Genomic DNA, 18269 nt, shown 5'->3' on the forward strand with positions numbered 1-18269 from the left:
GAATGAAGAAAAGAAAAAAAAAAAAAGAGAAAAAAAAAGGGGTGGGGGGTGGGGGGGGGGGGGGAAAGATGTGGTTTTTAAACATTTTTAGAAACAAAAACTAAAATGTGTGGAATGCATTTGCCTTAACTCTAAATAAAAACTCAGTTCAAACTGCATCTTTCTGTAGCATTTTCCTTCTGCTTCCCATTAACACCACACTTTGTGTTGGTTCAAAGCAGAAAATCCCCATAGAATACACTGAGGTTTCTTGTAAGGAGAGAAATAATAATTTTAAAACATGTTTACTGGGGGGATGAATACTTTTCCAGAGCTCAATCTGTGTTTTACGACTAGATAAAGCTCTGGTTCACTGTGTGCTGACTACAAAGTGTGATGTTTACAGGAAGGACTACGTGCCACACTGAGTCACAGGACAGCGCTGAGGCACTGAAACAGAAAGTCCCCGGTAGTGTTTTCCCCTTCCAACCGAATCATAAAGCGAAAGCTACAAACACATCTGAAATGTTCTAAGTTCATTCTGTAATGGTGATGATTTTCCAGACATAATGTGGTTTCACTGTGGTAATGAGTGAAAAAACATCATCTGAGTTTAAGGAAATAAATAAATCTTTACCTAAGGCGAAACATTGAGTCAATCAAGAACAAATCAAAATGCATTTTGATTATTTTATTAAGAAATTAAGCAAAGGAAATGAGCAATGACTCCCCTGGCTGGATCAGGGAAGTGAAGAAAAGATGAAAGTACATCGCTTTTAATATCCACTATCCCTCTACAAAGAGGGCAGACAAAGAGAGAGAGAGAGAGAGAGAGAGAGAGAGAGAGAGAGAGAGAGAGTGTTTCTCAGCTTATTTCACCACTCTGGAATTTGCACCTGCAGACTGCGACCTTGGACAGTTCAAACCAGAGAGGAAAACAACCTCCCAGAAACTCCTTATCTTCAGTCTTCCAGTAATTTAGCCAAAATTTTATTTGTATCAGTACATTATGTGCTTGTTCTCGCACATATAGCTAAATACTCTGACAGAGTGAAAATCTTGTAATAATCATCTTTGGAAGAGCGTCTTGCGTCTCTTTTGAACAAAGGCGACTGTCAAAATACTCCACAACACGCTCTGCAACATAAGCTACGAATACATAAGAACATAAAAGCAAAAGGGATTTCCATAATTTATTCAAACAAACAAATTATGGACTGTACTTCAGGTAAGCTAAAGACAGCACTACACACAAAGCGGTGAGGCTAACTAGGACATGCAGACGGATCACCAAGTACTTCACTCGGCACAGAAGCCATGGCAACAAGTTGCTCAGCAGCACAAACAGACATCTCGGTACTTTTACCCCAGCTTCGTTTCAAAATGATTTTCTGTCAAAAACTATAGAGACGTGATGATTTTAACCATAGAGGACGGTGATTTTTTTTTTTTTAATCTTTACATATTTCTTCAATTTCTGCTTTTCAGTCACACTTAGTGTTTCAGATTAACCAGAACATTTTAATATCAGAAAAAGATGAGCTCAGTGAACTCTGAATGCTGTTTTCAAATAATAATTATATTATAGGGGAAAAAACTACCAAACCAACCTGACTTCCTTAACTTTAGGGCTGCAACTAATGATTATTTCAGTTAGCGGTTATTCTGACAATTAATCAATTAATTTGATGAAACAATTTTCACATTTTGCTTATTTTTCTCTTTCCTTTTTTGTATACTATTAGAAATACATTAAAAGGTGCAAAAAACAGCAACAAACAATTCAACTCCCTTTAAAATAAGAAAATAAAAAATGTGTTGCCTAAAATGCGATGGCATTATGATCCTTCAGTGTTTGATCATTGGAAGCACAGGAAGAATCTGCAGCTAAAAGGTACTTCAAACATATGAAAAGCTCAGCACTTTGTGCTCAACATCAATGCATAGGATGGCTAATCTGTTGATTATTAATAGAAGATTTTTATAGAATTTGAACATTTGAATTTGAACATTTTCCATTTTAATCTTAAATGCAAAATGTATATACATGTATAGTACATTTTTGACTTAACAGCTCTAAGAATGTTTTTCTTTCAACAAATTGCCTTTATTTTGAGTTTGTTTACTTCAGTTAATTACTTGACAATTATTTAAGTAATCAATTAATCACAATTAATACAATTAATCGTTTCAGCCCTTTGTAATCTGAAACATGTACCGTAAGTGTGATTTTTTAAAAAGCAAAGAAAGAAGAACTATGCAAGGGCTGGAAATCATTTTCACAGAACTGCAGTTACAGCAAAAAATTTCCAGAAGCAGCTAAAAGCGTTTTTGTTGTTGTTGTTGTTGTTTTCTCTTAAATAAATTTCCCTTCAGCAAAGAAAACTCCTATGCAATCACTTCACTTTGACACATGCGTAGGCATAACTTGTTCCTTTCTGCACTTTGGTCATCATGTGACCAGCTGCTGAAAAGCTGGGATTCAACCTTGTAACGTTGGCTAAACTTCCTCCTAAAATCCTACTTATCTTTCTATTACGATCACAAGTAACTCATATTCTGCTTGTAAGAAGACGGATTTATTGCATACAGACTTAAATAATCCCTTAAACATCAGGAAAAGACACAGTGAGACATCAGAGTAACCATGACCACTGCCCCGCTCTTCTTCTTTTTATGGAAACGTGTCTTGTGGTGAGAGCTGCATCTGAAGGCGATGTGGAGAAGTGTTTGTGTGTGTAGTGGAGGCAACACAAGTGTGTGTCTGCGTGTGTGTATGCGTGTGTTTGCGTGGCGACCGCAGCATGAAGCGGTTTCAGGCTTTAGTTTTGAGAGGCGATGTGGTTAAAAGAGCTGGGTGCATTGTGGGTAAAGGAGATCTATGACCTCACAGGCATGGCGGCTGAGCGCGCACAGTGAAATGAGAGTGATTTTACCTTCAGCGTCCTTAACTGTCTCGATAGCTTCAATGGCCTCAATGGTAGCTGAAGGATGGCAAAAGAAGAGAGAGAAGGAATGACAGGAAGAGAGAGAGAGAGAGAGAAGACAGAATCCGGAGGAGAAGATGGCAAACAAAGAAAGAAGGAGGGGAAGGAAAACGAGGTGAAGGCTGAAACATGCTGTTGTGGATTTAAATATCTGCCTCAGGGCACAAAAAGAGTGTAGAAGAGACCACAGCTACACTCTAAAAAACAACTAAACTGGGTTTGTTAAATCACTTACTGTTTGTTACTGGTGGTTTGCTGATCTTACACAAAATAATTTGTTGAATGAATATAAAAAATAGATAAATTTTACTATATTGTAAGAGATCAATGTATGGGTTGAGGTTACAAAAAACTATTAGTGTTAGAGACACACCAGGAAACAGACTGACAAGAGGCTAAAAATGTTAAAATATCCAATCTTATTCAAGTCAGCTTACACTGAACTAAATAACTCTGTTCTGTGGATGAATGAAGTCAAACTTAACTATTTCCAGAATCAATTACGTTTTTTAAAATGAAGTCTGATGAAGCACTCACGCTGCAAGAGAGCAAGATTTTCAGCAGACAACATTAAGGCTGAACGTATAACAGTAAAGTATATTATTTCCTTTTGAGCTATCAGTTTCTGTATGCTAAAGAACATAATTCACTTGGAAATGTCAATTATCCCTCATGCCTGGTTCACACGGCAGGATAAATTAAATCGATCTCTCTTCCGAACGCCCCATCTGAGAATCTTAGAGATGATTTGATTATTGTAACGTATCTAAATATAATCTTAGGAGATATTCCTGCTGTGTGTGGTGTGTTGAGAGTGAGCCTGTTGACTGTGATGAGTATCTAATCAGAAAGCCAGAAACATGAAGGGGAATTCAAAATGGCACACCAGAAAGTCTGGTGGACATCTTTGTATTGTGTTTTTATCTGCTAAAAATAGACCCCAAACTACTGGCATTGCTTCTTCCTCGTCTGCCATGTTTGTTTAGTCTGAACTCATGTTTGGTCTCAAGAAATTTTCCTTCTGACATCTCCATGTTCATGAGTAAAATCCGTCTGTGTGTGGTGTGTTGTATTTGACCAAACCTGTTTTATCTATGACTGTTTTTAATCGTCATGTGGGCAAGTTCTCAGGTTTAGAAAATTTGCTGAGGATTTTCAAATCTTGCCATGTGAAACAGGCATTAGAAACTTAAAGTTCAGGAAAGGACCTCTTGGAAACACATGTACTCCTGTTTTAGTAATGCTAGCTATACTAATCTAGCTATGCTAATCTAGCTAAGCTAATCATGCTAATTGCTACTGTAAGATGTCTTTTTGTCTTTGTTTTAAAAGATGATTGCATCTGTTTCTATCTCACTAATTATCTCTGCCAGAGAGTTTGGTATAATTTTACAGAGTTAAGGGTAAAGATGGACACTTTCCAACCTTAAACCCATTGCTGACATAATAATCTACAACATAGTTTATTTATGGTGAATCAGAATCAAATAGTTGTTTAGAAATTTATTTTCTTTTTTTAGAGTCCATCCAACAAATTATTATTTTTTTGAGTGCGCATCTTTTTAATCAACTCTTTTTTGTTGTTGTTAAAAATGAACATATTTAGAACTGCATAAACACTCGACAGGGAATTCATACACAAGTCAACCTAAAAAAACAAGCATGTTAGAGTAAAAATGAATTAAAACTGATTACCCAAGAGTCCACAGTTCTTAAAGTGAGAGTCAGAGACATGTTTCAGGCTTTAAACATGCAAAGCCCTCCGAGCATTATCAAGGCAGCCTCAGCTTTAGAGAGCAGCTGGTGTTAGCAGCGGCTTGAGTTAGCTCTCTAGCTAGCTTCCTGTCTCTCTCTCACACACACTCACACACATTTGTGTCGGTTCTGTCACCGTTTACACTTTTTTTTTTCAAATTGACACCATCCATGTTCTGTCCTGTTCTGACTCGTGTCTGCGTTGAGGGTTATCCACGTTCACGCTCACACACACTCAGCAGGCTGTTAGTATCCTCGGCTATGAGGTGAGGTGGAGAGAGTGAGCGAGTCAGTGAGGCAAAAAGATGAGAGCAAAGAAACAGCTGGAAAGGAGGAGAAGAGTGGCGGGCTGGAGGATGAAGCTGGTCAATGTGTTGAGAGGTTTTTTTTTCCTCAACATTTGTTTCTGAATGTGTGTTTCAGAGTAAAATCTGTGGAGTGTCTTTGTACGATCAGTGCACAGTCTTAGCTCTGGAAGTGTCGGCCATGTTCACACCTCTTGAAGAGTTCCACATTTTGTCGCAAATTTCAACGCGTCTTATTGGGATTTTATGTCAGAGACCAACAGAAAATTGTGAATATGTGTGAAGAGGAATGAAAATAATAGAGAATTTAAAGCTACAGTGTGTAACTTTTACAAAAAATATGACTTTTGTTAAAGCTGTCACTGTGACGTGAGAGTATAGTATGAGACATGAGGTAATCTGTGACAATATCAAGCTCCTCTGCCTTATCTCTGAGCTATTATTGCCGTCTACAGAAATGCATCGCTCCTTACCAAAAACAACTCATCGGAGCCAGGAGGAAGGTCTTAGTGCTGTCAATCAACCTTGTGTATGCAATGCTCAATGTACTAAAGGCGGAGAAACAACTTACTGCTACAGGAAACCCATTTATCTGCCTATCTCAGTGGCCATGCTAACTAGCCTTAGCTTTCATGGCAGACTCTGCTGTCAGGAGGAAGCTGTAGCTTAGCAGAGACTAACGGAGGGAGGGAAAGAGGGAATGAGCAGCACGTATGCAAGAATAATTGACAGCAATATCATCTGCCTCCTGGCTCTGATTGGTTGTTTCTAGTTAGCAGTGGGAAAAGGCAGAGGAGCTCAGATTATCTCTTATATCACTTTCACAACATAATGACAGTTTCAACAAATATGTAAAAAAAAAAAATAAAATAAAATAAAATATATATAAAGATATAAAAGATATGTATCCTTTATATATATATATTTTATAGTCAACACTTTGTAGAGGCTGTTGCAGTGTCTCTACCAGCTCTGCACCTCTAGAAAGTGATTTTTAAAAAATATTTTCTGCTAAATAACTCAAATCTGAGTCAAATTGGACGGAGAGTGAACCTCCACTGTATCAGGTCCTTTGCCGTCTCCATCATGTTTTCTGACAGGAATTTTTGGAAACTATGAATATTTCTTTTCTTCTTCACAAATTTGCACTATTTTCTGTTGGTCTCTCAAATTAAATCTCAATAAAATGCTTTGACGTTTGTGGCTGTAACACGACAAAATCTGCAACCCTTCCAGAGGTGTGAACACTTTTGTGAGGCTCTGTATATGTGTGTCGGGCTGTTTGTTTGTGAAGCTCTCACCACTTTGCAGGGTCTGCTTGCCCCCGGACAGGACCCCACTGGGCAGCATGCCGGTAGGAGTCAGCCCCTTCAGGGTCAGAACGTTCTCACTCTCTTCCCTGCAAAGGACGGATGTGAGCGGGGATGAAAAAAGGAGAAATGGGTTTATCGGGAGAGAAATTCAGAGAACTACACACTTCCTCACACAGCACACCTGCAAAAACACAGTGACAGATTTAAAAAGCAGAACTCCAAAATGTGATTTACAAATAAAAGAATGCAATGACAGCTGACTTCTGCAAAAGATTAGGAAGGAAGAAGCAGCTTATAGACATCTGTACAGACAGATTTACAGATGATTGGATTTTCTATAGGGCTGCGCCAAGAAATCACTCAGATTTTCTTAATTTTGGGAAATTGCTGATCGGCCGATACTTAACACGAGAAATCAATCTACCTTATATACATTCACAAAAGTCTAAATGTCAGCCACTGTTCTTATTTTGCTCTGCCTGAGAGAGAGGCCTGACTGACAGACCCTTCCACCAGGTTCTCGGTTCATAATAGGCACTCCAATGAAACCAGCTTTGCAACTTTGTCACTAAATTTTCCAGACAAAAGGAAATTTGCTGTCAGAATCAACAGACTATTGCTTTTAAAGGTAGGCGTTCGTCCAGACGGTTGCACACCGACATGTTGTGTGACAGAAACTCGACCCACCGTAACACAGAGAACATTTTAGCCATCTTCCCGATGGCCCGGATCTTGTTTTTGATAACCTCTTTCCTCGCTGCGGCTGCACTGGCTGTCAAAGCAACAGAGAAATATAGAGTCTTAATACATCAAAACAAATGTGTTGACACTAAAAAGGTTTCTTCTGTCATCTATGACGTCTCACCGTCATAGATTTCCTCTCCGTCGTTCATGAGTTCATCATCTGAGCAGATACTCAAAACGTTGACCAGCATCTCCGTCACTGTCACAAACAGAGAAACGCGTTTTAATTATTCTGTTTTTGAGATGTCAAATCGATCACAACAAAGTTACACATCAGAAGGAAGGAGTTCCTTTTAGACTTTCAAAGTATTATAAAGTAAATTGTTCTGCTCTAATGTGATCCTCATCACAGCATCATTTGACTGCAGAAAGATTTTGTCAGGATTTATAAGTTCAGGAAGCCAGAAGCACAAAATGGTTTGAGCTTTTTCCTCCTCCGTTGTCCTTACTGTGGCGCCACCATATGGCCGGACTCGACTCCTGCAGGGTAATTACAGATGGTGGGCACAAATGGGTTTTTAAATAGCTAAATTTGTGGCAGTAATAAATAAAAAAAACAAAACAAAAAAAAAACACACAAAACAGAAATACATGGACACCAGTGGTTTACATTCATAACTGTCTGTAACTGGACCCAGAAATTAGAAAATAGATTTAAAAATATAAACAATGTTATGATTGTTTTCTACAATAAAATGCTGTGAATACAGCATGACTTATTGTTTCCCATTCAGACACTGCAAAAATTAAGACAATTAGATGTTTATCTGTGGTTTCAAGGCAGATTTTTGTCTAATTGACAACATAGTAACGTTTCTTGTTGTCATACTTTTTACCAATAACTCAAAGCATAAGTTAAGACTGACACTTTGATCAGTGGATTATATTCTGATTTGTGCCTTTTCTTCATGGCCTCGGTGGAGATAAGCTGACTGAGGGGCAGTTTGAAGATATCTGGCTGATAAAATGTGAATATGTCTGCAGGTAACATCAATATTTATTTAATATTGACAGGTCAGAGATCATGCAGTGAGTCCATCAGGATGGACTGTTTATATTTGGTACCTTTTTCTCCTACAAAAGGCAGCGACCACGTGAAGACGTCCATGAAGTTGGGCAGCCAGTAAGGATGTGGAGAGCAGTTGAACTGACGGATGTTCATCACATTGTTCTCATACTTTAACACCGCCGCTGCACACACACACACACACACACAGATACACACAATTAGGATGCTTGAACAGGACCGAAACTTTACAAGAACGGTTAAAACAGCTGAAACGCTGACTCTGTCTCAAATATGTGTATAAAATAAACCTGTAATAACTTGCTAAAGTGTTCACACTCACATTGCAACAACAAGCCGTTATGTATTTTACTTCTATCCGGCCAGTAGAAGAGAAATTCAGTTTTTTTTTTTTATCAACAGCTGGATTCATGTAAACCAATAAATCATTTTTGGTTTTTGAAGATTTCATTTTTGGAAAATCTTTTTTCACCAATACACTTCTTGGCTTTTCATAATTCAGAGTGATGTCAGCACACCAAGAGCCGCCATTTTGTTTAAAAAGTGTGTTTTACAGATTGTAATTATGTGTGGACTTTGAATTCAGGTCAACTCTACAATGGGAAAGACGCAAGCCAGCCTATGATTTATTCTGAAGCTACAATAAAAGTTGTAATGTTACAACGATAAAGTCGTAATATTAGGAAAATAAAGTAGTAATTTCATGAGAACCCCAACATGAAAACAAACTAAAAATTAAAATGAGAAATGTTGAGCATCTTGTGAGGATGTACTTTGGCATAGGTTTTGTAAATAGTACTTTATAATTAATAGAAACACTTAATCTTTTAACATGTCAGCATCAAATTATAATCAGTAGACGAACTTTGAAACGATCCTGGAAACAGCTGAGTTTATTTAGAAGAAAGAATCACAGACTAAGATGCTTATGTCTGATCCTGATAACTCTACGCCTGTTCTCATTAAAACAACTTTTTCCTTGGAATATTAAAACATCTTTTCATCTTTTTATGCTGATATTGTGACTATATTCTCATACTTAAACAAAAATCCTTAGAGCCTGGCCCATGAGACCCCGCCATACAACTTAGAAGGGGTGACTGAAGTAAAAGTCACTTTTCTGTAACTTGTAATGTCTTTTTAGTAAATAAAAAAAGTGAGGGAAAAACAAAAATCAATTAAAATCTAAAATCAGTTCAGGTATTTAAAAAATTGAGGTTAAGCCCTTTCGCCTACATCTACATTTCAAAAACCACAAATCGTCATCCTGCTTCTACTGGATGACGATTTGTCATCCAGTAGACAAATTATTGGTCTACTAAATAAAATCTCGATAAAATACCTCGAGGTTTGAGATTGTCACATGACAAAAATGTGAGTCATTTTAAGGAGTACAAAAACATTTCCAAACATTTTCTGTGCCGGCGCGTGCGCCAAACCTTTGTTGTTGTAGACGTCCAGGTAGTTGGGCGCAGAGAAGATGGTGATGAGGGAGGGGAAGCCCGTCGTCTGACTCTTCCTGTACATGCGATATCTGCGCAGGGAGAGGCAAACAAGTCGCCCACGTTAGCGCTATTCAAATGAGACGCTGAGCTGCAGATGGAGTCGGACGGGTTGCTTCAGAGGTCTCTGCAACCAGACAGGGACTGGCTCAAAGTGAGACAGGTAGGCAGTAACAGAAAAATAAAAAAGATAGGTGTCGATGCACCGAGCAAAGACTTCAGTGTTTGCAAAAATAACAGCTTAGTCACAATAACAAGCATAGACTTTGAATAAAAGCAGTGTCTATACTTGTATTTCTGTATGTCCGTGGAGTTTGTTGGAGTTTATCTTAGATGTAAAATAAGTTCTTTGTTACTAATAAATATATTGATGTCCATAAAAAAATCTAAATATTTAAATTACATTACTTTTTCATAGATATTAATGGTTTCAAAAAAGTCGTGTTATACTAGCTGGCTGCTGCTCTCAGCTAAATGTCTGATCACGAACAGAAACAGGCAAAATGAAGGTTTATGTTTATGATAAATGTGACTTTGTGTTCTTCTGTTTGCGGTGCAGTTTGAACAAAATGATTCGTTGATGTTGTGAGGATTTTGTCACAGCGCCTCCACGTTAGTACGGAAACTTCATCCCCAGAACCAGAACCAAACATGGAGAAGCAGCATTCAGTGTTGACGAGTCATTAACCTGGAGAACAAACTTCCAGAAAACTGCAAACAGTTGAAACACTGAGTTTTAATTAAGTTTTCAATTAAAGCTAGAAACCAATTTGTTTAGAGTTCTCTTTGATTAATAATTAGAACATTATTCTACATATTTGTGTATTTGCTTGACGATTTCGATGATAGCATTTGACAAAATGTAACGTTTATTGCTTGTTTTTTAATTGGCTACTGTGTTATGTTTGTGTGATGTAAAGCATTCTGAACTGCCTCGTTGCTGAAATGTGCTACACAAATAAACTTGAGAAAAAGGTTCCTGAATGCTGAATGTCAAACTAACAGGTTAAATAATTTTGTAATTTGATGGTAGCTGACTCACCCGGCATCCTGAGCTTCATGCGCTCTGATGATGGACAGCAGGTTGTTGGTCTGTAGGAACTCACACACTGCAGGATAACTGGCACGGAGAAAAAGACGACAGAATTAGGAAGAAACAAGAGAAATATCCTGTAAGCGGCACTGCTATGGCCGCTGTGTGGCCAGCAGGGAGCGTCAGTGAGAGCTCGGCTCATGGCTGCCGCTCCGTGCTGTGCTGTCGGTGCCTGGTTGTTTTACCGCTGCTGTGTCTCCTAAACCTGGAAAACGAGCAGGAAGCGTGTCACAACGCCGCCTCGGCCTCGCCGGGGTCGGCTCCGTCTCTCCTCCTCTCCTCCTCTCCATCCTGCCGCCACCATCGGCTGCTCTCCCTCCCTCGTTTCCCTCGCCGTATCTTAACATCCCTCCATATCTGGCAGGAGTAGCCGGTCGTCATAGCAACAGAACCGTGCAGTCTCCCCGGGGATTGTGGGAAATCTTTTCATGCTGAAGCTGAACTGTGTGCGTGCGCTGGCGAACGTCTCGGTGTGTTTACTCGCATGCTCTTCGCATTGGCCGTGTTTTTTTTTTCTTTCCTTCTCTCTGCTGCAAATCCCTGAAATTACTAAGTGAACCTCGGATGTGATTGAACTCTTCTTTCTGTGTCACATCCCAAAAATAACAGCCCCAAAGTCTACCTGAAACTTATTAGCTTTCTGATTTATAGTTGAGCAGCTCGTCTCACCTGCGCCGCGCGCCCACAAGGCGCCCCAATAATTGAAACGCACCGAGTGAGGCCAGAGAAAGTCATCCATCTCTGTTTCGACTGCCCGCCTTAATGATATTGCTCCTGCAGAGTAGCTTTGTATGTCTGCATATTGCATTTCCCCAGGCTTGTTTGAACATCAGGTTAGTTTATATCTGTGAGCTTCATAAGCGTCGGGACTCGGAGGCTAACGGACTGCTCTCTCTTGTTCAAATGGACTGAAACTGCCAGAGCTCGTAGGGAATATTCAGTTTTATTGGAGGGAGTTTGTGAAAAGGGCTGGTGACTATGATGAGAGCTTTAAAGGGGAAGTGTCATGTATTTTACAGGCATATACTGCCATTTTATAGCACAATCAAGTAACTCTGTTACCGTCAGTTGTTATAAACGTGCTGTATTAAATATGACTTAAAAGAAAAGTTACTTCCTAATTTAACTTGAAATTGAGTCTCTGTCTCTTTAAGAAGCTCCTGCTCTTTCTGAAACTCTGCCTTCAGGAAGTCATCCTAACATGGCTCCTCTGTTAACGCTTTAATGTTTTTACCAGCGTTTCTCTCAGAAGTAGCTCCTATAATGAGCTCAAATGATGCTCAGTTCCAGTTAATTGCTAATTGCAATTAGCAATTTGCTAATTGCTGCTGACTAGTCTGAAGGAGCTGAGTGAGGGAGTCGTGTGGGCGTCATGTTCGAGGCCGATCCAGCCCGACTGGTGAAGTTGCATTATAGGTCGAGCCTGAAGGAAGCCTCGCATATTCTAATTAAGATTTGCTTATTTTCCTTTTAGATCATAATTTGAGTAAGCAGCGTAACTTTGTCAGTTTTTAGCTTTGGTTTAACGTCTTCCAGCTCCATTTTGTCGCTTGTTGTAATCGCAGAGTAGGTCGATCATCTGGAATGTGCATTGGGCTTAGATCATAAATCTAAACTCTACTAACAAGTTGATTTTACCCATGGTGGATAAATTCCACTGAAGATTTTAAAACGCTGCTAAAAGCCTATTCGTATAGACAAGCTTTAAATTTTGATTTGATGTTATGTTTGATGGGCTTTTCCTACAGATTCAATGAAGCACTTTGTGATTTTATCTTTGGAAGGTGCTATACAAATACAATTCTGCTTACTTTTACTAATTGGTATGTTACTAAGTCTGTAGTAGATTGTTTGTTATACCGACTGTTACGACCGGCGTCGTAAGGTTAATTATACTAACATGAGTGTGCAGGTACCTGTCCCTGATTGGCTTTCCAGAAGACGACGGAACGTCTAATTGGCTGCTTCCCGGAGGTGACGAATATAAAGGCTGCTGAAGCGAACTTCCTGGGTTCCATCCTCGACTTATCTCCACCGGCCACACCCCTTTCCTTTGTTTGTCTGTCTGTGTTAGAGTTCTGGAGTGTAGGAGTGAGCTGCCGTTTATGTTTCCTCAGTTTTCTCATGTTTTTCTTAGTTAGGAAGGTAAGTTTTTGTCCTTTGGTTTATTTGCTTTCGATTAGGTAAGTTTCTGTTACTATTTAGGTAGTTTCCTTTTGTTTGTTGTTTTCGGCGATAGCTCACTCTGAAGCCAAATACTCCATTTGTAACATCTTTGTCAAATACATCTTTTTAAAATAAATAATAATCAACTGTTCAACTTTGTGTGTCGGTTGCTGAGATCAGAGGAGGATGGATCCTTCATGTTGCGACCTGGACCCCCTAGACTGGTCGTAACACCGACAGACAAGCTAACACATAATTACCTTTTTAAAATTTCAAATATTTCTTAGAAAAACCTTATGAGGTCCCACCAATGGTAGCTGACACATGGCATTCACAGCTGACTGACAGCATACAGCAACGTGTAGGGGAGGGGGCTCACTACTCGATGCTAGACATATAGAAGAAAAGAGCACTTTTCTTTGTTCACTATTAAAAGAAGGTCATGTTTTGACAAAAGACATTCTCCGAAGCCTTTATTTTTGAATGTTGCTTGTGTTGATGTAAGACCTGGCTGTGTGTTTTTGTACCTGTAGAAGTAGGAGCATCCTCTGACCGTGTTGTGGCCAAAATACTCCTGGGTCTTCTCGTTGCCAAAGTCTTCCAGGGGGTCCGACCACAGCAGGTCGCACATGGGCCCAAACGCTGGGGGCTCCTTGAATCGGTCCAACTGGGACACGGACACACACACGTAAGCGTACAGAGACACAAATTCTCACCATGAATGTTAAAATAAAAACCTCAGAAACATGAGCTGAAAAATGCTGTTTGTGCGCCACAGTCACATAACCGCAACCGAGCACATAGAGTATAAATCAGAGCGGAACGAGGGCAGAAAACACGGGGAAAAAAATAAAAATAAAATAAACACACAAACACACACTGTCAAGAGCGGAGCATCTCCATGGCAACCCTCACCGCACAGGAGGGAGAAGATGTCACACCAGCAGATTCACCATGGAAACACTGCCATTAGAGGAGGAAGTGTGTGTTTCTTTGTATGCCGTGGCTTCTGGGAACTGTACATGTTCCTGCTACGGTTTCTCTCCTCGCTCCAGTGTTATCCAATGATTCTGTTTATTGTTTTAAGGCATTCATAAAAAAAAGTTGCTGCAGGTTTGTGGCTGCCTGCAGGTGTGCTTTCATTGAGCTCATCATGTTCCATTAACCCTGATAGTAGCGTCCGTGTGGGTTTTGCACCGAGAGCGATCAGGGAGCGCCGAGCCATGAAGGGCAGGAAACCTGAGAGCTGTTGGCATGTTGACTCCTCAGAGTCGGGCTTCTGACTGCACACTGTCAGCCAGCTGCAGCGCCGGTCATCCACATATTAACAACGCACGTAGGTCAGCCAGTTTCATAACCTGTTTGAAAATTTAGCTGAAGGATGAATTTTTACTCATTTTAAAGAAACCAGGAATTTATCTGTTTCTTAATCTGTGTAAGATTTGGCATTAATAAAATGATTTAACAATCAAGAATTATGCTTATCGTTAATCAAACCAATCTTTACCCTGAAACATCCAATAATTAAAAATTAACACCAACAACACTATAAACAATGTTTCTTAGAACCAACTTTTAAAAATGTACTCTAATTTGTTACAGCTAATTTTATTTTATTTTTTTTTAACGTTGGTTCAAAGAAACATTTTTTTTCCAGAGTAAAGAGAAATGATAAAAGACTCTCAGAAAATAGTGAAAAAGGAGGATTTTTTAAATTTTATTTTTAAAAATGACATGTTAAAAATTAGAATCTTTTCCATGATCTTAAAAAAAACGAAGACAGGAAAATGAGAATGTTGATTGCAGCAATCAAATCCTCCTTTTTACTGCTGGCCAGCTAAATGTAAATATGGCAAGGGTATGAATAATTCTGAGCTTGACTATCTAGCTATCCGATTGATCTGATCTGTTAATATGAAGTGTAAAGAAAAGAATAAAAACACATTTTTGTTATTTATGTACTTACGAAAGTAAAAATAAAATCCTAAAACATGGCTGTATGGATTGACATACAGCCATGTTTTACAATACATGTTTTAAATATTAGTTATGGCTTTTTAAAAATATTTAATATTGCACCAGGTGGTCTTCCAGCAAAACAAAAGTTAAGCATGTGTTCAACTCTCCATTCAGTCACATGCAGAATTATTTCAAAGCTGAATCTCTTCAGGTCTTCATATTTGAATAAAGAAGTGACATAAAGAGGGAGAACTGTCTACGTATTTTCCAGGATATGTCCTCTATGCTTTAATAAGTGCTGCAGTAACACATTGCTTTATGTGTTACTGCAGTGGAACACATAAAGCGATTTCTGGTGCATCGTATTTAACTAAACATGATCAAACTATTGAACAAATTTAACTCGCAGAATTTCATCGATTACAACATTCTGAGAGATCTGGTTCAGGATGTTAATTCTACATACTGTGTGTGTGTGTGTGTGTGTGTGTGTGTGTGTGTGTGTGTGTGTGTGTGTGTGTGTTTGGTTTCTGTTGTACCTTCTTAATGTCGTCCAGTGTGTGGATTTCGGGCGAAAGCCCCCCATGGACACAGAGAAACTGCTGGTTCATCAGCGCCGCCAGGGGAAGGCAGTCGAACGCCTCCATGCAGGAATCGTACACCTGTTCTGAGTACTTGATCTTACCTGGAGGTCAGAGGAGTAGAGGGACGTTTCAGCATTCGGGACAAACACACACTTGTTCGCACGTTGATAGACAACGCTTCCAACAGCCAACACACTAACAAATCTACACCGCTTTTACTCTCTGACTAAATGGTCATTTCTGGCAGAAGTCTGTGCGGCTGTTCTCAGTGTATATGTATTCATATAGCTGGCATAACAGTTAGCTAATATCATAACAATGTGTCACAAAATTATTTGCACTTCTTAAACCTTTTCAAATACACAAATACTCTTAAGTAGTGTGTTGCTGTTATGTATGATGGATGTAATAGAGGGGTAACAACAATTATTTGAAAATATGCAGTTCATCCATTTTCCTACAATAGTCATCTGTTTAGTAAATAGTCTAATTTAAGACGCAAAATCAGAACAAAATGGAAGATTTTCACTTCTTTCAATGGCCCAGTCAAAGTCCAGAGCAACATTAAAATTTTTTTTAGATTTTGTTTTTACAAACCCCTTAATTTTGTCCTTCCACTAAAAATTCACACTGTACTTTGTGCTTTTTCCTCAAATAAAATCCCAAGTGAAAACACATTGAAGACTGGGGTTGTAATGTTAACATTTGTGGACTATGAATACTTTTACAACGCTTTGTATAAATTCAAACTCGCTACAGAAAAAACATTTCTGGCACAAATAAAAGCTTGAAGCAGCAGGGGGAAAAAACACACTTCTCCACACAGTGTCTTTCTAAGAATATTTTACAAGAGGCTGTAACAAACTAATTGACACAAAAAGGGATTAAAACACAGCCGAAAATAGATCAGAGAACGCAGATAAGTAAAGATAAAGACGGCGGATTTTTAAAGAAGGGAGGCCACAAAGGGAGGAAACTAATTTCAAACAGAGGAGAGATGGAAGCAGGAACGGTGACGGAAAAGGGAAGGAAAACGTTAATATTTCAGGGTACCAATAGCCGGTGTTCTTCAGCGAGGAGCGTGTTTGTCATCCTCTCCATCTGCCTGGTGTAGAGCAAGAGCTCGTTATTGCCAGTCCACCAGTTGTCAGCTCCTTCCACGCACTCAAACATTTATGAAGACATACGCGCGCGCGCAGCCATAGCGCTTGCGCTTGCGCACACACACAAACACGCGCGCTCACACACATAGCAGATGGTAATTGAGGGCAACCACTATTCGCCACGAGCACCAGGGGAAATTAGCTTCCTCGTCCCTTGGCCAATCAGACACAGAGGAGCAAGTCCCTGAGCCAATCATTAAGGGCAAAATTAATTCGCCGCTAATCACCCACACTCGGACAGGATGCCGAAACATGGCGGCGGCGGCGGAGGCCGACACATACGCGGAGAGAGGAAAAGAATGAGGAGGGATGGATGGAGAGAGACGGGGTAGTGTGGGGAAGGAGGGACACAAATTCCCAACAGCAGGAGCAGAAAGAGAGGAAAAGTTGAGATGAGGAGGAGAGGAGATTCAACTGGAAGTAGAAAATATCCGGATGATCATGTGTGGATTAACTGATCAAATAAATTATCAGCTAATCCAGTGTGAAATGTTTTGAGCATGAGTGTTTAAGCCTTTCCACAAGTATTTAATTGGATGTAAGTCTGGACTTTGACTGGGCCATTCTAACATGAGATGCTGCTTTGTCCTTAACCATTCCAGTGGACCTGAGGATATGAGTTTAGGATTGATGTCCTGCTAAAATGTGAACATCTGCCTCTAGCAGTTTTTCTTCCATTGCTGTCCTGTATTTAGCTCCGTCCATCCTTGTTCCTGTTAACCCTGACCAGCTTCCCCACAATTTGATTTTGTCATGTAGGTGCAAAAAAGAGTGATGTCCTTCCTTCAAATGTTTGCTGTGTCCCTTTCATGGCCTGTGGCTTCAGCCCTACCTCCTCCAAACCTCATCTGTACCTTCTTCAACCCCAACTCTACCAACTCTATCTTCTCCTACCCTTATCTCTAACTACTTCATCCCTCATTTCTACTTTCTTTGTTCCACATCTCTACCTTCCTCATCCTTAGCACTACCTCATATTCCTGTCACCTTCATCCCTCATTTGTGGATCCATAATTTTTCATTCCTTATCCTTTCTCCCTCAAATTTACTTCTTTCATCCATCATTTCTGCCACATTCTTCATCCCTGCTTCTTTTATTCCTCATCCCTACTCCTTTTATCCGTCATCCATAGTTACTTCTCCCTCGATAGTATTTGATTGGTCCTCTTTTGCCCTCACTTCATCTAAAATTCATTTGTCGTATTCTCTTAAAACACCAACAGTTCCCTGAAACCGTGACTGCTGTGGCGTCGTCCTCACTAGTGAAGAACATGCTGACTTCTTTTCTCTTAGGCATATGTATTGTCTACATATGCATTAATAAAACAGTTCCCAGCATTCTTGTTGGAAAAAGACAGAAAAAAAAGCAAACATCTAAAATAACTTAAGCCTTGCATGCCAGAGGGACGATGTCACACAGACGGAAAGAGCATGTCATATCAGGAGGGCAAAGAGTGACAAAACTCACATTCTTGTTTGAAGGTAAAATATTCTGTCAGATGTCTACATTCATGGTTTCCTCGTAGAAGAAAGAGCGTCTTTGGGTAGAGGATTTTCAGTGACCACAGGTAGAGCACACACTGAAAGGTTCAGGAGAGAAAAGACAGACATTAGAAGTATGACGGCTCTGCAGCCACAGCCACCTTTACCTTTAACAAAAGATGCAACAGTGATGGGTGAGTCAGACTGTGG

General features: G+C 39.6%; 1 protein-coding gene and 1 long non-coding RNA gene across 3 annotated transcripts in view; one reads left to right on the forward strand and one right to left on the reverse strand.

Annotated features, from left to right (window-relative positions):
* The window catches only part of LOC106952396 (uncharacterized), an 18626-nt gene extending 6002 nt beyond the window's left edge, over positions 1-12624 (forward strand). The window contains exons 2-3 of the long non-coding RNA XR_001425976.1: positions 10696-10706; positions 12611-12624. This is a non-coding gene — a long non-coding RNA (uncharacterized LOC106952396). The remainder of the gene's footprint in view (positions 1-10695; positions 10707-12610) is intronic.
* ppp3cb (protein phosphatase 3, catalytic subunit, beta isozyme) overlaps positions 1-18269 on the reverse strand; it is a 37493-nt gene that overhangs the window by 5924 nt on the left and 13300 nt on the right. Inside the window, exons 3-12 of one of the 2 annotated variants that reach the window (XM_015040474.1) lie at positions 18046-18157; positions 15370-15515; positions 13399-13538; positions 10655-10732; positions 9550-9644; positions 8149-8274; positions 7205-7282; positions 7027-7111; positions 6328-6425; positions 2916-2963 (exon numbers count right to left, since the gene is read on the reverse strand). In XM_015040474.1, the coding sequence (XP_014895960.1) occupies positions 2916-2963; positions 6328-6425; positions 7027-7111; positions 7205-7282; positions 8149-8274; positions 9550-9644; positions 10655-10732; positions 13399-13538; positions 15370-15515; positions 18046-18157 (1006 nt within the window). The remainder of the gene's footprint in view (positions 1-2915; positions 2964-6327; positions 6426-7026; positions 7112-7204; positions 7283-8148; positions 8275-9549; positions 9645-10654; positions 10733-13398; positions 13539-15369; positions 15516-18045; positions 18158-18269) is intronic. The other variant, XM_015040475.1, reaches the window with a different exon arrangement.

Source organism: Poecilia latipinna, unplaced genomic scaffold, assembly GCF_001443285.1.
Source record: "Poecilia latipinna isolate Pla-1442-1.1 unplaced genomic scaffold, P_latipinna-1.0 Scaffold511, whole genome shotgun sequence".
NCBI classification, from domain to species: domain Eukaryota; kingdom Metazoa; phylum Chordata; class Actinopteri; order Cyprinodontiformes; family Poeciliidae; genus Poecilia; species Poecilia latipinna.